Source organism: Acomys russatus, chromosome 32 (genome assembly GCF_903995435.1).
Source record: "Acomys russatus chromosome 32, mAcoRus1.1, whole genome shotgun sequence".
NCBI lineage: Eukaryota > Metazoa > Chordata > Mammalia > Rodentia > Muridae > Acomys > Acomys russatus.
The window spans coordinates 30,017,893-30,041,265 of NC_067168.1; the positions used below are offsets into that span (position 1 = coordinate 30,017,893).

General features: G+C 46.6%; 1 protein-coding gene across 1 annotated transcript in view; it reads right to left on the minus strand.

The window, feature by feature from the left end:
• The window catches only part of Bfsp2 (beaded filament structural protein 2), a 55,697-nt gene that overhangs the window by 19,601 nt on the left and 12,723 nt on the right, over positions 1 to 23,373 (minus strand). Inside the window, exons 2-4 of the mRNA XM_051140292.1 lie at positions 7,221 to 7,303; positions 4,783 to 4,939; positions 3,564 to 3,725 (exon numbers count right to left, since the gene is read on the minus strand). Of these exons, the coding sequence (XP_050996249.1) occupies positions 3,564 to 3,725; positions 4,783 to 4,939; positions 7,221 to 7,303 (402 nt within the window). The remainder of the gene's footprint in view (positions 1 to 3,563; positions 3,726 to 4,782; positions 4,940 to 7,220; positions 7,304 to 23,373) is intronic.

Genomic DNA, 23,373 nt, shown 5'->3' on the forward strand with positions numbered 1-23,373 from the left:
GCAGCTGTACTAGGGACAGCTGCATTGCTGCAAGGAGATGCCTGACGTACACCACTGAAAGGAGGAAAGCCTGATTTCACTCCTGGTTTCAGAGGGCTCGTCAGTCCCCATTACAAACAAAGAAAGAAGGCTTCCGTGATAGCTCAGTCTATAGTAAAGTGTTTGCCCTGAAATAGAGAGGACTTTGATCCCCACAGTCCATGTTAGAAACAAACAGACAAGGCCAGGTGTGGTCGTGCACACTTACAATCCAAGTGCTGGGGAGGCAGAGGTGGGAGTCCTTGGGGGTCTCTGGGCTGCCAGTGTAGTCTAATTGGTGCCTTCCAGGCCACTGAGAGACCCTGTCTCAAAAAAAAAAAAAAAAAAAAGGCAGCTGGTGTTCCTCAGCTAGTTGAGCATGTCCTTTGGTGTGCACACACACACACACACACACACACACACACACACACACACCTTCCTGTACACACACTTGTACACACACACACACACACACACACACACACACACCCGCCTGTACAAACACACACACGTACACACATACCTGCCTGTACATACATACACCCCTACCTGTACACACACCTGCACACACACACACACCTGCCTGTACACACACACACACCTACCTGTACACACACCTGCACACACACACACACCTGCCTGTACACACACACACACCTACCTGTACACACACCTGTACACACACACACACACCTGCCTGTACATACATACACCCCTACCTGTACACACACACACACCCCTGCCTGTACACACATACACAACCTACCTATACACACACATACACACCTGTTTACGCACACACCTACCTGCACACATACACCTACCTGTACACACACATAGATACACACACAAACATACCTGTATATACACACACACACCTACCTGTATTATACACACACAGACACACACATCTACTTGTACATACACACCCACCCCTACCTGTACACACACACACACACACACACACACACACACACCAACAAACACATACCAGAAAGATCTGGTGATAGTTGAAAGCTGCTCATAAACCTGTCTTCATCTCTCGAGCCTTCAATGTTTGTGTTCCTGGCTTCTCACTGCAGGACTCTGCCTCTATGCTTGAGCTTTCCCTGAAGCCTTGGAAAGGTCACTTGGCTGTCAGGTGGCTGAAGTAATAATGTCCCTGCCCACTTGCCTCCTTCCCGGATTCTGCACCATCCCCCAGCATCCTTCTAAGCGTTCGCACCAATCTCTGCCACTCTCCAAGACAGCCTTTGTTGGTGGCCCCTTTCTCTGCTGTGCCTTCACTGGCTCTCCCACCCCTGACTCACCCTCTACTTCCAAAGAAATCACCTCCACCACTCCAATATTTATCTCAAGATCTGCTTCTGGGGAGCATAAACTAAGACATAAATTAATCATGTTAATTAATTTTCAGCCTCCTTGGGCCGAAAGGTAATTAAATGCGTGTTTTCCTTCCCTTTCTGAAGGCCTTTGGAAGGAGGGCTGAGCCATTTGCATTTGGCTTTGCAGCCAAGTGGCAGACTCTGGGCAGGCAAATGTCAGCCCCTGAGGGCACAGCCACAGCCGACACAGCTATTTATTGCAGGAATCCTGGCTGTCAGTTCGGACCTCTGTTGACAATCAGAGGAATTCACTCATTCTGCAAATATTTTCTGAGTTCTGCGTCTCTGCAAGAGGCCCAGGCAGCATTAGCCAAATGAAAACAAATCCTGTCTGTCTTCCATGAGATGGGGCCTTCAGACCGCTCTATTAAAAGCACTAATGGATCTGTTCAGAATTAATGTTTGCGTTACTGTTGCACTGACAGTCGCTCTCAGATGAGGGCTGGATAGTAATTACCAGTTTTGTGGGTTTTTTAATTTTCACACTAGGCAGGATTTATTTCTGATAAAGATAATGACCCAGTCCATTTTTAAAGAGACAACCGCTCAGTGTGGCCTGCGCTCCAGCAGTGCTTCCGGGGGTGGGGAGGGGGGGAGTTAAAGGAGGGAGTTATAGTTGCAGGGAGATAGAGCAAACTGGGCTTTATCTTCAGAAACCACGCTGTGAAAGCCAGCCAGCCAGGCGTGGTGGTGCACACCTGCAATCTCAGTTCTCAGTGGTAACTAACTTTATTTATTTTCTTTCTTTTTTTCTATTATTCTTCGCCCATACATTATATCCTGACCCCCCTTCCTTTCCTCTTCTCAGTCTGCAGGTGAGTGGCAGGGGTAGACCGGAAGGGCAAACCTTCTACAGTCTATTTTCTAGTTAATTCTTTTGTTATTTGTGAGGTTTCATAGAACTTGACTTTTCCCCTCTCAATATAATTCAGGTGACTTGAGAAATTAAAGAGAAATACTCAAAGAAGAAAGAAAAACATCTCCAAGTGTCAGGGATGCCAACTATTCAAGGCAACCCACTGCAGATGCCACTAACATGTTAGTCTAATTTTCATAGGCGCCCAGTTTCCCTTTGAGAACAGAGCTCTACTGTGCACAGTAGGAGCTGGCAACTTAACAGCTGAAAGGCCAAGTTGAGGTAATTTTCTGTTTCTATAATTTGTGTTTTGAAATGGGTCTTAGAACTAGCTATATAGAAAAGGCTGGCCTTGAACTCACAAATATTCATTTGCCTCTGCCTCCCAAGTGCTTGGATTAAAAGCAGGTGTCCCCATGCCCCATTATATATAAAATTTTATTGGAACACAGGAATGCCTTCTGCTATTTTTGTCTCTGGCTGCTTTTACACTATAGGGGCAAAGCTGAGTGGCTGCAACAGAAATCACCTGGCTTCCCAAGTGAGCCTAAAGTACTTGGTATTTAACAAAAACCTTCTTGTCAGTCCCTGGTGCATACCAATCTGTAACTGCATTTCTCACATTTTACCTTTCATGGGCTTTCCCTGTGTCATTCACCGTATTATTAATTATTTCACAAGCATCATTTCTAATAACAGATTTCATTGCACATAACATAGACGGTGGTGTGGTTTTCTCTTACGATAAAACGTTTATGTATTCTTACCACTTTTTTAACGTAACCCTGAAAATGCTTCAGGGAGTATGTTTGGACATAAACTATTTCTGTCTCTCCATCTCCCCTGCCCCCCTCCCCACCTTTCTCTTTCCCTCTCTCTCTGTACTCCTTTACTGAGCTATAGCCTTACCCTTTGTATTTCTAATGTTTTCTTTAAGATGGCTGGCAGGTAGCAGTAGCAGTAGCCGGTTGCAGGGAGCATGTAGGAGCATATAAACATTCCTGATACAGATGATAAACTCCTTTACTCAAAGCCTGGACAGAAACTTATACCTTACACTCTTTGATGACACAGTGGAGAATCCTTTACACATGTTTGCCAGAACTGAACATTATCATTTTAAACATTTTCTTATTTCAGAGAGGTGAGCAAGCATTATTCCTTTAATTTGCATTTCTCCTCTTTTTCTACAGGGACTGGGCTTGTCGCTAAATGGCTGCCTTTCTTCTATGATACGGCTGCCTCCATCTTGCTTGGCCTCCTTCTTCCCACCTCCCAGGGGAAGATCCTGGCTTGTCTCTTACCTTAGCTTGGAGCAAGGCTCCTGCTTCAGCTCGGTTCTTTTCCACATCTCTCTCCCACTGAATTCGGATTGTCTCAAGGACATCATCCAGACCAGTGCCCATGGGGACATCTGCTTGCTCCAGCTCAGACCCTGCCAGCTGTTTGTACAGAACCTTCACATCCTGAAAGCAACAGTGGACACTTTAGGTAAGCCCCAGAGATGAAAGAACAGATGTGGGATCCCAGCTGGAAGCAGGTTGGCTCTCTTTTTAAATTCTTATTTTTTTAATTAATTTTGCACCATGCATGGGCACCACAGAGACTGGCAAAGCCCCAGATCTTCTCGGTGTAGGTAGCATTTTCTTTTCCCAAGGACACATTTCTTAGATCTTTCCAAGCCCATACCCATACCCAAAGCAAAAAAACAAAATAAAAAAACACAATCGAAAGTAAGTATAGAGTATTGTATCATATAGCAAGTAACTACAGAAAGCCGAAGTTAGGCATAAAGCCAGGATAGACTAGAGGAGATTAAAGGTGGTTCTGGAGTCTAAGGGGTTGCTGCTGGACCGTGGTGTTCAGGAACTGAAACAGGAGCAGGAAGGAGCAGGCTTATAGTTGCTGGTCAGCTTCACACTGGGCACGGGAGAACGTCCCAATGTGAGCATGGCCGGTGAGCTGTGACTCTCAGCTTGAAGCACCCTGGACCATGAAGGAGAGAGAGATGTGTGCGTGGTGGCTCATCATCCGGGCTTCCTGCAGGCAACGGGACCACATCCCTGCTGGAGGCACTCTTGGTCCTGTCACTTAAAGATATAACCTTATTTTGTTAATGAGTGTGTAGGTACTACAACGTGGGCCTGTCTTTAAAATGACTCAGTTAATCCTGTTTGTGCAGTGCTGAAAACAAAAATATTTGAAGTAGAACACTTCAGAGGGGGGCTCCCTCCAGTTTCAAATAGTTCCAACAGTCGTTTCTGCTTATGACTATCCCTTCCTGGTCCTTGAAGACTTTTGAGTTTGCGACTTTGGCAGTGGTGGGAGGGGGGGAGGGAGGGGGAGGGGGACGGGGGGGGGTAGATAATCTGACACAGAGCAAAGACTTTCAAAGTCCTCTTCCCTGTAGGCCTGGGAAACCTCGTGTTAGAAGCTTACAACCTCACAGGTGAGGGCCGTGCTTTGTGTGGGGGTCGGGGTCGGGGTGAGGGTGGGCAGCCTAGCACCCCCAGCCCCACCTACCTCTTCATAACTCCTTGACAGAAAGCCCATTTCTTCTTTCAGGCTTTCTATCTGATGCTCCAGATCTGTCTTTGTCAAATTAGCTTCATCGATGACTTTGTACAGGGAGCTCACTTCCTCTTCGGCTGCTTTCCTGAATGGCTGCTCATTTTCATATCTGCAGACAAAGGGACTTAATCAGCCTAGCTTGGGGAGCGCCCAGAGGGGAAACAAAGCAGACTGTAGATATTACCCAAAGGCCCTCGCGTGATAGGCAGTGAACGCGGGTATTACAGTGGCTCTGGCGGTATGGTTACTGCTCTCGCTGCAGGAGTGTTAACATGAAAACAATGGCAGCCAGCTACTAGGAACACCGCTTTGTGAGGCCTTTGGAGCCTGGTACCCTCGGGAAGGCTGCTTCAGAGTTCGCACCACAGAAAGGCAATAGCACATCTTTGTCACTATACTGAGCAGCAGTCCTCCTATTTTTTTTTTTTTTTTTTTTTTTTACTTGAGACAGGGTTTTTCTGTGTTAGCCGTGGCTGCCCTGGGCTTGCTTTGTAGACCAGCCTAACCTCGAGCTCACAGCGATCCGCCTGCCTCTGCCTCCCTGAGTGCTGGGCTCACAGGTGTGTGCCACTGTGCCCAGCTTATTCAAGGATCTTTAGCCGTCATTGAAGACCTACTAAGTATCAGGCTGGGCATCCTGAAATGGGCAATATGCGGCAATTCCAGGCAGTGGCTGCAAACCCAAGTGGGTAGTATAAAGGGGGAACCAGGACAAGACGTTGGCCCAGAGGGCAGTGGAGTTGAACCCTACCAGAGCACACACTTAAAACTCCAGGGGGGCACTGTTGCCAAGCTCCACCCATGTCTGTTGTGAGGAGAGGTGGATCTGGCTTGGCCTAGCTCTCTAAGGGGAATGGAGAGATTTAAATGGCAGGTTAGTTGAAGAACCCTTTTGTAGCCTGTGAGGGCCTGAGCTGAATGCCCGCATCACAAGAACCAACCAACCAACAACCAACAACCAGAAAAAAATGACAAAAAGCAAACAGCTTTTAAAATAACAAGTATGTGTGCGTACACGCTTGTATCAAAACTGTCCACACTGGGTTTCAAGCAGCAGGCTCTCTTTCTAAACACGACCTGACATCTTTGCTGGTTTCTCCCCATGCCCTCCCCCCATTATATGGCTGCTGCACTCAGCCAAATCTCCCAGCTTGCCCCCATACATCCACAGGAAGGCAAGATCCACATTTCTATTCCAGGCAGCACCTTCTGGTTTAAGAGTTATAAGTCTCACTTGGACATGTGTTGGAGGAGGGGAGGGAACTGGGGATTGAACATGCTGAGCAAGCACTGTCTCCTCAGCTGTGTCCCCAACCCCTGTAACGGACTATAACATTTAGGATCCCGGGGACAGTCCTTTGAAGACTTTCATGACAGGTGATTCTGGTGGAGTCTCTGCTTGTATGTTCCAGGTGCTGGGGAATTCATTCCTTCTCAAGGCCGATGGTCCATCTGCGGAAAGCTGTAATCACTGCTCATTTCTTTATATGAAAGTATAAGCCTCCAGTCCTTTAAAAAGGTGAGTTTGGCCGGGCGGCGGCGGTGGTGCACACCTTTAATCCCAATACTTGGGAGGCAGAGGCAGGCGGATCACTGTGAGTTCGAGGCCAGCCTGGTCTACAAAGTGAGTCCAGGATAGTCAAGACTACACAGAGAAACCTTGTCTCGAAAAACAAAAGACAAAAAACAAAAAAGGTGAGTTTGACCACAGGAATATCAAAAGTCAGTTGTCTGGGGCCATTTTGGTCAGCACAGTGAATTTCTATCTCAAAACAAGCCACACATGCTGGATCAGGCCTATGGTTGCAACACTAGGAAGTTGGAGGGAGAAGGATTAGTAGTTCAAGGCCATGCTTGGATATGTAGTGAGTTCAAGGCCAACGTTAGTGCCATAAGACCTTATCTCAAAAGACCATGAAGGAAGGAAAGCAAAGCAAACCAAAGCCAAAAAAGAGCCCGCAAGATGCTTAGCATGTGAAGATGCCTGCTGCCAAGCTTAAGGACTTGAGTTCAATCCCTGGTCTCTCTCTCTCTCTCTCTCTCTCTCTCTCTCTCTCTCTCTCACACACACACACACACACACACACACGTGCACACACATGCATACAAGCACACACACACACACACACACACACACACTAACAATGATAAATAACGTGCACACACATTAACACTGATAAATAACTTTTCTAAAGTAAGTGTCATCCAGCACACACAGTCTCTGAGCCCCTGCGGCCTGATTTCTGTGTCTCTGGGTTCTCCCAGTGTCTGTGCTCTCAGGCCACCTCTCCACCAGAGTGGAAGGGACCAGCGTGTACTCTGGAACAGCACTATCCACACTGGCCTGGAGTCTGGGTGGGGAGACAGAGCCCCTTGCTTCTGAGCATTACCTTTCTTTAAAGTCATCTGCACCCGCCTGGGTTGTCTCCATGCGCAGCATGAGCCGGGCGTTTTCCAAGACCGCTTCTCCCACCTGGAGGAAAGAGAAGAGGGCAGCGCTGAGCACAGCAGCGCCTGTGGGTTCCAGGGCTCTGGGGAGTGTGAGGAAGCTTTACAAGCACTTCTCTTTTCAGAATGGGTCACCCTTTCTGAAGACAAGGAGGAGACAAGAAAGCATAAATCTAGGTGTCTTTAGGACTTTAGAGTGAGCCGGGACCAGTGATGGCACAGGCCTTTAATCACTGCACTTGAGATGCAAAGGCAGGCGAATCTCTGTGAGTTCGAGGCCAGCCTGGTCAACAGAGTGAGTCCAGGACAGCCAAGGCTACACAGAGAAACCCTGTCTCGAAAACCAAACCAAACCAAACCAAACAAAAAAAAGGCTTTAGGGTGAGATTTAGAGTAAGATTTTTTTTTTTTTTTTTTTTTTTTTTTTTTGAGAAAATGGTGAGTCATAGGCAGTCTAGTTCACGGCCTCTGCCACAGTCTGGAGCTTTCAGCATATCCAGGAAAGGCAAAGTGTGGTTCCTTCAGAAAAGTCTCACCAGCTTTTGTGTGTGTGTGTGTGTGTGTGTGTGTGTGTGTGTGTGTGTGTGTGAGAGAGAGAGAGAGAGAGAGAGAGAGAGAGAGAGAGAGAATATGTATGCATTCATATATAAAGTATACATGCATATGTATGGGTTCAAAGTTATTTTTAGGAATAGTTGTCAATGGGCTAGAGAGATGGCTCCAGAGGACCAGGGTTTGATTCTTAGTACCCACATGGTGACAACTGTCTGTAACTCCAGTCTCAGGGGATCTGAGATCCTCTTCTGGCCTCTGTGAGCACCAGACATGCATATGGTACATAGACATATATGTAGACAAAACATTTATACGTAAAAGTAATAAAATACATTAAAAGACTGTTGATTTGTTGTTGGTGGGTTTTTTTGTTTTGTTTTGTTTTTTGAGTCAGAATCTTGCTGTATAGCACAGCTAGGCTCAAACACACAATCTCCATCATCCCACAAACCCTGGGACTGCAGACAAGCTCTACCACACCTAGCCAAGAATTCTAATTTTTTAGTTGGCAATAGTTACATATTTATAGAGTACAACCTGAGGTTCTAATATATGCTTTACGTTGTGGAATGGTTATGCAGGCTAATTAGCATGCTCTGCATTCCTAATCATCAGGGGAATGCAAATTACACTGCAGCAAGTTATCACCTCCTGCCAGTAGGTGCACGTTATGGAGAAGAATGGAGGATGGCAAGTCCTGGCAAGGGGTGGGGGAGCGGTTGCACATTGTTGTGGCAAGGTGAGTCAATGCAGCCGTTATGGCAGGCACTAGGGAGGGTCTCAAACAAACAAACAAACAAACAAACAAACAACCTTACAAAACTAAAAATAGCACAAAGCACCCCATGATTTAGCTCAATATTCACTATTGGGCAGATGGGTTTCATTTATAGACCCCTCCCCAGACATAGTGTTTCTACTTCCTTATTGAGTAGGAAGTGAAAGACAGGAATCAGGTTAGAAGATGAGAAATTCACTGGCAAGGAGACGATCTGCTTCATCTCCTTAGCCAGTGTGCTCAAGGGCCAGTCTCAAGAAGAGAAATGTTGATCTCCGCTTGTGGGAAATTCAACAAAATGAAACTAAATCTGATGGCCGTATTGGGACAGAGGAGCATAATAATTGCTTTTCCCACAAATGAGACTTTGTGACCTGGAGGGATGGTCTGGCAGTTAGGAGTGTTTGCGGTTCTTCCAGAGGACCTGAGGTCTGTTTCCAGAAATCCCAAGGCTCACATAGGCTTGTAACTCCAGCTCCAGGGTATCTGACGCCCTCTACTGGCCTCCTTGAGCACCTGAACCCATGTGGCTTGTGCACACACACATACACAATGCTGAACCCATGGGTGCACGCACACTCACAGAAACACACAGACACCAAAATAAATCTTAAAAATAGAAACTCTCTCTCCACAGCCAACTTTTTTTTTTCTCCCACTGTTTTAAGATGTGCCCCATCTCCCTTCCCCAAGTGTCAGCTTCTTCATTGTTGCTGTGTCTCTGAAGCTGGACTGTGGCTTACGCTTTTTTTTTTTCTTCAGCTGAAGATCCAATCCAGAGCCTTACACATGCTAGGCAAGTGCTCTGCCACTATATATCCCAGCCCTCTTCAGGCTGTCCTTGTATCCATTTTGTAGCCCCTGAAGGGCTTGGCATTGCAGCCCTCCTGCCTCAGCACCCTGAGTAGCCAGGTCTCAGCTGGGCACAGCACAGGTCTGTGGCACTAGGCTGTCGTTCTTTACTTTCGCCTCTGTAAGACAGGGTCTCACTGTGCAGCGCCGATTGGCGCGGAACTCACGATGTGTACCTGGCTGATACTGAACTTAACTTTCTGCAATACCCCTGCCTCTGCCTGAGTGCTGGGGTTATTGGCATGCACCACTATGTGCAGGCTGGCTGCCATCCTTAAATTGCTATTGAATAAATGCACGAATAAATGGATGGTGTGACCATGGGCGACAGTTCTCAGCCATTCCTCTCGTTCTTCTCTCGAGGTTATTTCCAAGAAGTCGTTAAGAAGGGAGTTTCCAGATGATCCTGGGATTTTTTTTTTTTCCATGTGGGTTCTGGAGTTCAGGTTTGTGTTGCTGTGCTTGGGTGGCAAGTGTTTTTATGTGCTGAGTCATCTCACAGGTTCTTTGTTTCTGTCTTGAGACTAGGTCTCACTGTGTTGCCTAGCTTGCCTTGAACTCGCTTTGCAGCTCAAACAGACCTTGAACTTTTAATTTTCTTTACTCAGCGTTTCCAGTATTTGGATATGGAGCCCAGATGCTCAGCAGTCAAAATTCTTAAAATAAGTTTCCTGAAATTTTTGTATAATAAAGTTTATTTTTAAAAAAGAAAAGGAAAAAGTCAAAGAAAGAAGCCAAGCTGAGTGTGTGTGTGCAAATATGCATGTGTATATGTATTTGTGTATATGTTTGGTGTGTGTACAAATGTATGTGTGTGTGTTTGTGTACACATTTGGTGTATGCATGCAAATGTGCACGTGTGTGTATTTGTGTACATGTTTGGTGTATGTGTGCAAATGTGCATGTTTGTGCCTTTGTGTATGTTTGATGTGTGTACAAATGTGCATGTGTATGTGTATTTTTGCACATTTGATATGTGTGCATGCATGTGTGTTTTTTGTATATGCATGTGTTTGTGTGTGTTTATGTATGTGTGATTGTGCATGCGTGTGTGTTTATATTTTGTATGTTGTTTGTGGGTCTGCATGTCTATATGCATGTATTTGTGTGCATGTGTGTATGTGTCTGTGTAAATATATGCATGTGTATGCATATATGAGTATTTGTATTCCTACATGTATGTATATTTGTGTGTATATGTGTGTATGTGTGTGTGCATGCACATGTGTAGGGGGCAGGATACAGTTCTACAAATGCACAAAGAAGGTGGAACCATGGCTGCTTCTAGTCTTACCATGCAGAACTGGCACTGGGCTTTGGATAGACAAGCTTGTGATCCCCAAAGCTTTTCTTTATTTTTTCCCCACTACAACACTACAGGGCAAGTGGCTTTGTGACATTTCCCATCTATTACAGATTCCTGATATTAATTAAAACAAAGGTGCTTGATCCATGGCCAAGAACACTGGGTAGAAACACAGAGTTCTCAGAGGTGAGACACGGCTGGTGACCCTGTGCGTGCTCCTCAGTGGCCTTTGAGCTCCTATTCTGGGCTGAGAATAGGAGTAATTTGGATGCTGCCTGCTGGACAGATAGGTTGGCTGGGTCCAAATGTCTATCCTTGGAGGCCGTGTGGGCCCAGGGCTGGGGGAGGCTGGACGCCTTCCTGCTTTTTGCTGGTGTTTAGTAACAATCAAGGGTTTATTCCACCCTCAAGTGGAGGCTAATTATAGGCCCTGGCTTGCCAAAGTACAGGCTGCTGGCCTTGCTTTCCCACTCCTTTCCCAGACAGAGATCCTAAAATAAACGAACAGTCTCCCCTCCTCAGCACAGAGGGCCCTGCAGTATCCATTACTGCCTTCCCTAAGCAGGCAGGGACCCCTCCATCTCTGGGGTTAGTGGTTCCTCAGTTTCCCTAGCTTGGGCGGGTGTGTGTGTGGGGGGGGAGGCAGGGAAGGGCCAGTTATGTGGTATGAGGAGGGCTAGAATCTTTGCTGGGGTTTAGTACAGGCTCAGGCCTGGTATGGTAGCCCAGAGGCATCCTGACCAAAAGCAAAGCCTGGGGCCTGTAAGAGGAAGCCTTCCCAGAGCTGAAGAAAGGAAGGGACATTGTGTTTATTTGACTGCCTAAGCGGGTGCCCAGTAATGTGCCTGAGCTGGTTTATCCTGGCCGTGGGAGTGAATCATTAAATATTTTAGAAGCTTCGTGAACCGGTTGTTAAACATGCCACCATAAAAATTTAAATTATGTGAGCTGATAATTAAGTAACTTAAAAACCAAAGGCAAAAACATACTCGGAATGCAAAGGCAGTAAGTACCTGCCTGCCCCTTTCAAAATGTACTGAATGGGATGTCTGATTTGGAAGTTCCTTGCTTTGTGTGGACGGTGGGAATGCTACACCGTGGCACCCTGCATCTCTTTCTAGGCCTGGATTTGGTCAGATGTTGGTAGTTTGATATTGGCCAAGGTCAGATTATTTAAACCAGGGAAATCAGCAAACACTATAAACCACAGGATTTTTTTTTCCCCCAGGGAGGCGATATGTTCTACCTTGACACCCATACGGGGTACTTACGACTTCACGAAACGTTTGTGGCCCCATTTTAAAGCTGCTAGCACATTCACCTTACCAATAAGAATATTAATGTCAGAAAGCAGAAGTCACTCCAAATCACATAGCTGGAAAGTAGCAGAGCCAGAATGCCGCCCCCCCCCCCCAGGTCAGCATGACTCAAAAAGTCTCTCTCTCTCTCTCTCTCTCTCTCTCTCTCTCTGTGTGTGTGTGTGTGTGTGTGTGTGTCTTATAAGCTTTTAGACTCATCAAAATTTAGAGACCTTCCCGGACCACTTTCTCCTTCGCTCCTGACATGCAGATAGCCAATACTCTTGGTTCTGCTTTGGGTTGCATCATGGAGATAAAGAGATGTTTTACTCACGGTTTCTGAGATCACTAGCCCAAGCCCACTGACTCGATCATCCCTCACTTCACCCACCCCCCTACCCCCGCCCCCACCCGCACTCCTAGCCTTCCTTCCAGAACCCAGTGAGTGGGGAAAGAACTTCATATCCAGGGAACTTTTCTGCTGAGTTTTTTTTTTTTTTTTTTTTTTCCTCAAGAGAAGAAAGAGCATTTCTATTTTAAGCTATGAGAGATGTACATTAATTATCTGGTCCTCGCTGATTTATGGCTGAAGAGGATGCAAATTAACATTGTCTCTCTGAACAACTTTCTTTCCAGGGGAGAAGGCAATGCAAATACCACATGCCACAGTGCATAGCCATCAGACGGATACTGTGCCCGTAGGAAGAGTGACCCATGACCTTGGAACCATATGGCCCTACTCTCTAGGAGGAGACTGTAGGAACGGATGAATAGTGTTCTTCAGAAGTAACATTGGAAGGTAGGCAGGTTGGAAGCTTGCTACAGGGAGTGCTACCAGTAGGTAGTGCTCTCCTCCTACTGTCCCTGTGATCTGAAAAGCCACAATTACCGCTATCTGTTGGAATGCCAGGTCCCCTTCTCAAAAAGGCTGCATGTGAGTATTTGGATATATAATGTCCCCCATAGACTCCTGTGTTATAGCCTTGGTCCTCAGTTGGTGTAGCTATTTTGGAAGGTTCTAGAAACTTAAGGAGGTTGAAGCCTGGTCAGAGGAAGTAGCCCCCTGGAGCATGCTCTTGAGGCTTTGTATCTTTCCTTGACTGCTCCTCTGTCTCTACTTCCTGGCTGTCTTAAGGCCAGCAACTTTCCCTTCCACCGCGATGCTCTGCCTCACAACAGCCCAGAGACAATGAAGCTGGCCAACTGGACTGAGAGCCCTTAAACTGTGAGCCAAGAGGAAGCATTTTTTTTTTCCCATTTAAGTGGTTTAGTCAGGTATTTTGTTGCAGCAACATAAGCCTAGTGAACTCACCCAGTCAGAGCAGGGTCAGTATGAACTGGTTGTGGGATTGGGCTGTATTGAGGGGAAGGGACTCAGGACCTGTATGTACTGATGGAGGGAGGACCAAGAGATGCGTTCAGGGGGTCATCTCGGATGAACTGCCAGCATGGGCTGTGAGAGGCTGCTGTGGGTTATAGACTAAGTTCTGAGGGACCAATGCAGAATGGGAGAAGCAGGGGTGGCTTTTGAGGGAGGGATGGTTATCAGAGTTCTTTTCTCTGTCCTTCCTCATGGAGCTGTCTTTAGGGTTCCTCAACAGTGACCCCCAGCATCCCTAGGAGCTCATGAGAAATTCAAATGATCACTCCCCACCTCAGTGTAAGAGGCAAGATTTCTGAGGCTGGGTCACAATTTGTGTTTTAACCATTCACCTCTCCTCATGTGTGGTACAAATGCTTTGTACAAAGAGGGACCACAGGCACCATATAATGGCTGCCATTCACGGTCTACTCAGTCTGTGTGAGGCAGCTTGGCAGATAGGAGTGTGTATGTGCGCGTGCGGGCACGCGCACACACACACACACACACACACACACACACACACACACACACACACACACTTTGAGAATCAGTGGTTTGTGGAGCACTCCTTCCAGCGTGCTCTTGCTCTCATTCACATGGTTGCCTGTGATACCCGGAACACCTGCCATTCCTTGCAGCCCTGGTTGCCTAATAAACCCTACTCTAATATTTATTTCATACGTGGCCTTCTCTGCACGGCCTTATTCATTTTGGCGTTTTATCTTCTCCATATGACTACTGTCTGTCTGTCTGTCAGCAGGTTCTGTGCTTTTGGAGAATGAGCAGCTACTGTGGGAGATGAGCTTTAAAAGGCAAGCACAAGCCATTTATGGGAGGAAGGCCTCAGAGATGGTGGAAAAGGATGGGGATTTCCTGGGAAGCCCCAGTAAGATTTGGAACGTGGTACAGATGTGATCTGGGATATGAGGGAAGAGAAAACCATCAGGATCTAGCGAGGATGCTGAGGACCAGAGGAGGCTTTTGTTCTTGTATGGGGCGGGGCGGAGTTTATCCCCCTAATGATGGTGATGGTGGCATCGACCAGGCTGATTGTGGGGGGTGAAGAGAAAAGGGAACAGAGTAGACACTTCCTGACAATACAGTACTCTTTTAGGCTGAGCCACTGAACACGTGGGGTGAATGTTGCTGATACTGCGCCTCACCCCCATCAGCAGTGTGTTTGAATCACTCCATCCCCCCAATACCCTGTAGGCAGTTACCCTCTTCTCCTCACCACAGAGTAGGTAACACTAGGATGAGGTTTTCTCATGCACAGTAATGCTTTCTCCCTGGGTTAGTTGTGAGAATCGAACGACTCAATGAGTGGAAAGCTCAGCAGCCGGCCTGGCACAGGTGGAGTTCCCCACACCTGGTGGCCATTGTGATCACTGTCATTTGTCTTTGTACGAAGCGACTGTGCACTGAGTGTCAGTTGAATTAGATTGGTGTGTGCATTCGTTCATTGTTCCCACCCCATCTGGTCTTTTAAACTTCCCCTGCTCCCTTTTTTGTGATGGGGATTGAAGCCAGGGTCTCATACATGCCAGGCATGCGCTTTACCACTGAGCTACACTCCACCCTCTTGCTTATGTCTTTTTTTTGAATGCGCAGGCAGCTGAATGGAGACTTCCATCTAGTGGCTTGATATATTTCTTCTTTCGATTTCTCCTGTCTGTGGTCCTTGGAAAACCCCAGGCATGCTTGCTCTGATGGTCTGGGTTTTATCTCTTCCTGTTGCTGCTTCACTGGGACGCAGTTATTAAAAGAAATGGAGCTGCTGGTGGCAGGTGAGGGATTGAACCATGATTGTGTTTTTAAAAAGGCAAAGACAAGCAGCATTAAAAAAAACAGTTCTCATGTGAGCCCAGCAGTGGCATGCATACTTCATTTAGTGTTAAAGATATTGGTGTCCCAGTTCGGCAGTACTGCAGGCTTAAGGAGGAGCTGGCATGACTAGGCTCCTGGGAAATTAACTCAGTTGATACAGTGATGTGAGATCCCTTTGGAAACATCTTTACTCTTACTTGACTCCAAATAAGGGTGGGTGTTCAGTGTGACTTGCTTCCAGCAACAAATAAACAAGAAGCCCAAATCTGTCTCTGGGACCCTAGTCACACTTCTCTTACCATCACAATGAAGACTGCCATCTCGTCAAGCCTCCGCTCACATGTGTCATCCAGGATACACTTCTTGCTCCTTGGCTCCCATATGACACCACTCTCTTGCTCTGCCTGCTGTGCAGAGCTCTAAAGCTGTTAGTTCTCGGGCTTGCATCTGGGGCTTCTTTTTATCTGTATGCGATCTCATCTATCCACAGGCACACAAATGAACCGAACTTGTGTGTGCTACTGCTGCCCACATTTATTTTATTTCTGTGATAGGATCTCACTCTGTGGACCAGGCTAGCCTCACAGAGGTTTGCCTGCCCCAGCTCTCTTGAGTGCTGGTGTTGAAGGTGTGTGCTGCCATGCCCGGCTCACTTCCACACTTGTATCTTCAGCTTCGAACTTTCCTTTCAACTCCAGTCATGCACGCCCACTTTCTCCTTATGTGGCTGTTTCCCAGACATCTCCAACCTAACATCTTGGCCTCTCTAGTGTCTCCCATATGGAATACAACATTAAGTCTGGTCCATTTTACCTCCATGATACCTCTCAGACCCGTCTGTCTGTCTCTATCTCTTCCCACGTCCATTGTGCACATCACGGTTGTGTCCTCAGAGGCCATCTCACTCTATGCTTCTTTCTCTCCTTCACTGTACTTTTATTTTGATGGTGGTGGTGGCAGCAATTGGGATTGAGTACAGGCGAGCTGTCTAGCACTGAGATATATATGCCCTAAACTCTCTTCCAATGTGGTCTACACTCTGCTTCCAGAGTGTTCTTAAAACTCCCAAATGAGATCATGTGACCCCCAACTTTACTGACTCAAACATTTCATAGGGGCCTCTTGTAGTAGTGTCCTAGTTAGGGTTACTATCGCTGTGATGAATCACCATGACCAAAAGCAACTTGAGGAGGGGAGGGTTTATTTCACTCACAGTTCCCTACAGTGGTTCATTATCAAAAGCAGTGATGGCAGGAACTCAGGCAGGGCAGGAACCTGGAGGTAGGAGCTGATGCAGAGGCCATGGAGGGGTGCTGCTTAACGGTTTCCTCCCCATGGCTTGCTCAGCCTGCTTTCTTATAGAACCCAGGACCACTAGCCTAAGGGTAGCCCTTCTTCTGGGTCTTCCCATATCAATCACTAAATAGGAAAAATGCCCTAGAGGCTTGCTACAGCCCAATATTATGGAGGCATTTTCTCAACTGAGGATCCTTCCTCTCCAATGACTCTAGCTGTGTCAGTTTGACGTAAAACTAGCCAGCACAATTAGGAATAAAGCTTGGAGCCTTAGGCAGTGGCCTTCAAGGCTCTACATGCTATCTGTGTTCCAACTGTTCACAGGCTCAGTCACTTTGGGGTCTGGTCTTTCTGGGTCATATTGGCCTTCCCTCCCACTTCTGCCTGGATCTCCCCCCATTCTGACCACCTCTCCTCAAGAAGAACTTCCTTTTATCTGCTCATCTCTGCCCACTTGGCTTTCTCTGAATCATTTATTATGGATTGTAATGACTATTAAGGTATTGTTTTAAGATAGGGTCTTGCTATGTAGCCCAGGCTAGCCTAGAACTTGCCTTCTGCCTACCCCTTAATAGCTCTGCTCGCTGATTGAATAGGGAAACCTCCATTTCTGTCCTATGGGTTGCATGGGGTCTGGTATGGTGGATATCAGCGGACCATACAATCTGTCAATATTCCTTTGTGGAGTATTATTTGTTTCTTGCACTCAGAAACACCAGGGGCCCCTCTTTAGTCCAAACTGAGAATCACTTTTGTCTCATCCCCATATGGATGGCTCTAAAGGAATCTGTTTTGAGCACCAGGTACATCAAAGACTCAGTGGCCCATCAGGAAAATGCAAATCAAAACAACTCTGAGACTCCACCTTACACCCATTAGAAGGGTTCAGATAAAAAATTCAAGTGACAGCATACAATGGCAAGGATACGGAGCAAGGGGAACACTCTTTCATTGCTGATGGGAGTGAAAACGTACACAACCACTGTGGAAATAAATCTGGAAGCTTCTCAGAAAATTAGGAAGAGTGCTACCTCAAGACCCAGCTGTACCACTCCATGTTACAATAAATTGTTATCTGTTCAGCTTAGGAAGCCAATAACTGACACAAAGAGACTGAAACGTAATTCCAAGCTGTAAGCACTATGCTAGACAAAATCTAAACTGCTAGTAATCTAACAATAAACTAAAATAAACTATTCCAATCCTCATAACCTACACATATCCCAAGCACTTGCCAATCTGATCCTTCTGGGGTGCTTCTCTCCTCCAACTCCCTCCATCAACTGTCAACTGTCAACCTTAACTGTCAACTCCTGGCTCCTTCCCCCTCTCCAGGAAGTCCTGCCTTCCATTTCCTGTCCTTCTGCCCAACTGATTGGCTAAACAGCGCTTTATTGAAAGTTGTTATATCCACTCAAGACATTCCTCCACACTCTTGGGCATATACCCAGAAGATGCTCCACCATGCCACAAGGACACTTGTTCGACTTTGTTCATAGCAGCTTTATTTGTAATCGTCAGAAACTGGAAACAACCTAGATGTCCCTCAACTGAAGAATGGATAAAGAAAATGTGGTACATTTACACAATAGAATACTGCTCAGCTATTAAAAACAAAGACATCATGCAAGTTGTAGGCGAATGGATGGAATAAGAAAAGATCATCCTGAGAGAGATAACCCAGACCCAAAAAGACACACTTGGTATGTACTCATTTATAAGTGGATATTAGCCATAAAGCACATATACTACAATCCATAGACTGAAAGAAACCAAGGAGGGCCCACAAGAGGATGCTTGAATCTTACCCAGAAGAAGAAATAAAATAAACATCTGAAGTAGATGGAGGGAGAGAGCTGTGTGGAGAGGAGAGAGAGAGAGAGAGAGAGAGAGAGAGAGAGAGAGAGAGAGAGAGTGATCCTAGCTGAGACTCCTAGCAGTGAGAGTTAAGGAGCCTGCTAGTTATTTTTGACTCGCTCAAACTTTCCAGATTCCAGCTCTTGCCTTATTCTATTATCTAGAGATACTTCGTTTTACCAGTGAGCTCCTATCCACCCCTTAACACCCAGCCCAGATTGCCCTGGGTATCTCTACATTGGTCATGCTGTTTTTTTTTATCCTCATCCTTTCCTGTCTTTCTTCCTCACAGACCTTTGTGTCCCTCTACCAGTGACTGTCTCATTCTTGCCTTAGCATCCAGTTCAATGCTGAGATTATAGCTATGAGCCTCCTCACCCAGTGCTTTTTTCTCAACAACAACAACAACAACAATAATTTTTTAAAAAGCAAATATATGTGTTATGTACATTTTCAAATCTATAATGATACACTGATGTAGAGAGAGAATTATGACTTCATCATGTGTCTCAACTCCACTCTCGTCAGCTTCTGTTCTCACCTCAGAGACCACCAAGCTCACCTCATATGGAATATATGTCAGTATTTCATTAATCTTTGATGTTTTCTAGTCCTTAAAACTATCAAGCTACCCCACACAGCCAGGCGTGGTAGAGTGCACATCTGCAAGCCCAGCATTTGAGAGGCTGAGGCTGAAAGGGTCATGGGCTTATGGTCAGCCAGGGCTACGGTAATAAGGTCTTGTCTTGAGACAAACCCAAAAAAACCTCAAGGTGGAAAAACGCTCACATAAACTTCTCCAGCTCGTGGGCACACATATACATGTGATTTAAAAAAGTTAGCAGTCCCAAAGGCTTATAATTTGGCATTCTCCTGGCTCGGTGCTTTCTCCCCTGACACTCTCTTGAGCAGTTTCTGGTTTTCTTTGGTCTAATGCCTGTCTCATTCCTCCACCTTTTTGGATGTCATGATTTCCAGCCTCCAACATTGTGTTCTGACTTCCGTGCTAACTATCGCTGTCACAGGCTACCTCCTTTTTTTTTTTTTTTTTTTTTTTTTAACTGACTATCTTGGTAACTCTAAATAGCCCTATTTCTTGTTGTATTAACCATGGACAATTTCTTTCTCATATACCCTCTTCCTCTTATAACCACAGATGTTTTATTTTCTAAGGTCAAAACAACAACAACAACAACAACAACAACAAGAACAACAACAACAAAAACCCCAACGAAGCAGTTTAATCACCATACGACTATATTATAGATGCCGGCATGAAATAGAGTCCCCTTTCTCCTGAGAATTATGATGTAGGTGCCTCCGCTGTCAGCCACTTTGGGTGGATGGCCAAGTTGTTGTCTTGTCTTTCTTCCCAGCTGAGCATCCTCAGCCTGCAAAATCCTGCCAGCTATTTGGTTATTTTTCATGGTGCTCCCTCTCCAGGGCAGGCCAGCAACATCTACGCTCAGCCATCTGCCTTCCGTTGTGATTAAAGCTCTGCTCTAACGTCGAACCATGCAGAATAGTGCCAGATAGGGTCTCTTCTGAGGAGACGAGACGGCTTCATCTCCATCGTACCACGTGTATGTTAATCCCTTAACAAATATTTTGTACATTGATGAATAAGTGATATGCATTTAAACAGCCAAGAACGTGAGTCAGGGAGACCTCAGTTCACAAACACCTGACCAAGGCCAAGGAGAATAGTGAGAGAAGCAAAGGAGCAAGGCAGAGGTTTCCCTGTGGCTCTGGGAGGCCCTGAGTAACCCTAACCCTAACCCTAACCCTAACCCTAACCCTAACCCTAACCCTAACCCTAACCCTAACCCTAAGGCCAGTTCAGTGCCATCACGCAATGCTATGCATCAGCTTGAGAGCTGCCCATAGCAGACCTAGAACTTTGCTACCAAAGGTCAGATAATATATATTCCAGGCTTGGTGGGCCACGTGTCTTTCCTAAAATGCACAATCCCACCCCTTTTGGTGTAAAAGTCATTGGAGATGACTAGCGCACAGGCAGGAAGAGCTGTATTGTAATGAAACCTGATTCGCAGGGCTGGAGAGATGGCCCAGTAGGCAAAGTGCATGCTACGCAAGCAAGGAGATCTAGGTTCCAATCCCAGAACCTCTGTAAAAAGGCTGGGCATGGAAGTGTCCCCCTGGAGCTTACCTGCCAGTCAGCTTAGTCAGAGCAGTGAGCTCCAGGTTCAGTGAGAGACCCTGTATCAAAGAGTAAGGTGGAGGATCACTGAGGTAGACATCTGATGTCGGCCTCTGGCCTTCATGCATGTGCCACACACACAAACAATCCAATTTACCACAACACAGGTCCCTGAAGGGATGTACCACATGTCTGACATACACATGGAGGGCTCTTGGCCCCAACTACTGTGACAGAGAAAACTGGAACAATCTGAGCCCAATGGGGGGGGGGGGGAGAAAAGAAAAGAAAAAGAAAGAGAAAAGAAAAGAAAAAAAGGAATTCTATCTATCTATCTATCTATCTATCTAGTGAGATGCTACACTTTAGTAACATAGGAGGTGACTCTGGAAAACAGGGGAGCAAAGCGAAGAAGCTGAAGGAGGAATAGCCTGTGGTGGTCAAATATGTATGTTGCTTGTCTGGGTTGTAGCGCCTGGGTGTTTGGTTGATCGTTATTCTGGATGTTAAGGGTTGCCATGCTGAGTGCTGGGTGCTCTTTTTATATTAAAATATTTCATAATTAAGAATAAATAAGATGACATAAGCAAAGTCAACTGGAAAAAATTACCTAGTCCAGTGGTCAGCATGTCACAGAGCTTAATAAAGAGATAGTCTGTGGGAAAGTGGGCTGGGATGGAAGTGGGAGCCATTGGGAATGAACAGGGTAGTGCCTCAGACCATCTCAGGTGGGTATAGGTCTTTGGGGTAGGGAGTTTGGTGGCGCCCAACATGGGGCACCACCTGCCGCGGACCATCTCAGGTGGGTATAGGTTCTTGGGGTTGGGAGTTCTCGAAGCGTTGATGGGCAGAGATAGGCAAGTGACACTCAGACTCAAACTTTCCCTGAGAGGGTCCATGGCAGAGTAGCAGTCATAAAGGTAAAGTAGAGTTTGCTGCAGACCCAGGGAACAGCAGATGAAGCTGCTGTAGAGACACAGGCACAGGAAGGTTATGGAGACAAGGACACAGGCCACATCGTTTGGCTGCCCTCTGAGGTCCTCTCTGTTCCCCATAAAGACGCTTTTTGGAAATGGTCATTTCTGACTTTTCCCTGAAGAGATTTATGTTCTGGGTGCTCGCCCATGTCAGATGGATTTGTGCTACTCAGAAATATGCTGGGATCCAAGCTCCTAGGGATCCTTGCTGATTTCAGGTGTGGCTCTCAGAGCAGATGCTCTGTGTACACGCATTGGCTTGTGCTCAGGATGACCTGGGGTATTGTTCCTAAGAGTGCTCCATCTTCTTTTTTGAGCTCAGGTCTCTAGTTGGGGCCTGGAGCTCACCGATTAGTCTAGGCTGACCGGCCATGGATCTTTGAGACGCCCAGCTCTGGTATTGTGACCATGCAGTGGGGCCAGGACAGGGAAGATGGTGGAGCATGGAAAAGTGCTCTTTAAGTGAACTTGATGACCTGAGTTTGATACACAAAAAGCCATACGCACCGCCATGCCTGGTTACCATGTCATTTTTAGTTACTAGTGATCAGAAAAACCATGACACCACTTGAATTTCCACTTGGTGTCAGGGGCAGTGACTGTCTTCCATTGAGTGCTTGAAAAGGATCTAGGAAGAGGCCCTATTACCTCAGGCTTGTGTTTGGCCACACCCCTCAAGACCCTCCTGGCCCTTACACAGTTGACATCTGTCACGCAGTCAGTACTGCGCTGTCACAGTGTGCTTGGACCAATGTGTTCATCATCCTACCTAGACCCCAGGGCCCATGGCATGCGACTCTGACTTTTTAATATTTGAATTCTTGAAGCGCCTGGTACATGGGGCAGTCTGACTCAAAGCCTCAGAGAGGCAACAGAATAGAAGGGAACCCCGTGACAGCTCCATAGTAACTACTGTGATAAATACTACACTGTCACACTGCTGCAAGGAAGGGGGCAGGGCCAACGCACGCCACCATCAAGAAAGATTCTGTACTTATGTGTGACACTAATTACACACGGAGGCTGGCAAGTGGTAGTCTGGTCTGACACTGACAAAGCCCTCCTTCCTCTAGTTCTATTCCTTTAGGATTCAGAGGGACTGCCATCTTTATGGCAGCTGCAATGATTTCTTTCCTTTTCAGAGGGGGAGGTGAAGGTGGGATGCTCTAAGAACCTGGGGGAAGGCATGTAGAAAAGGCTTCAGAGCTCTAAATTCAAGCTCTGGCCTGAAGCAACAAAATGCAATCGACAGAAAACAAGACCAAATGCGGCCCAAAGAGGAAAGGGGCTTCTTCTGTCCCAAATAGCAACAGCAGAGAACAGGGACAGATCACTCACTGTGCAGAGCCTCTCAGCACAGAGGGAGATTTTTTTATGGCTGACTTTTGAAACCCTCAAGGAATCCAGGCCTGTCGTGGAAATTCTGACGTGATCGGATTGACTACAGCGTGTCTACAGTTGGCTGAGGCCAATTGTGTGGCTGGCCTCCCAAATCAAGGTGGCTCTGATGGAGAGTTCATTCCAGGAGCCCTGGAATTGACACTTAAGGAACATTTTGCAGGGAGGTGGAGATGCGAGGTTTGCAAGACAGTTCCCAAAGTAGTCAGAAGGTGGCGCCACTTGCCAAGAAGCAACATCCGGGAATTCTCTCTCAACCTGTCCACATCTCATGGAGAGTCTCCTTCGGCTCTGGGTTTGCCTCAGAGGCTGCTCTGGGATTGCTCACCAGGGACCCGTCCCTATGTGTTACTGTGCAGATACTGTTTGTACTCCTTCCCCTCTGAGACACTGTGTGGTCTGCCAGCCAGCCAGGGCAGAAGGGCTG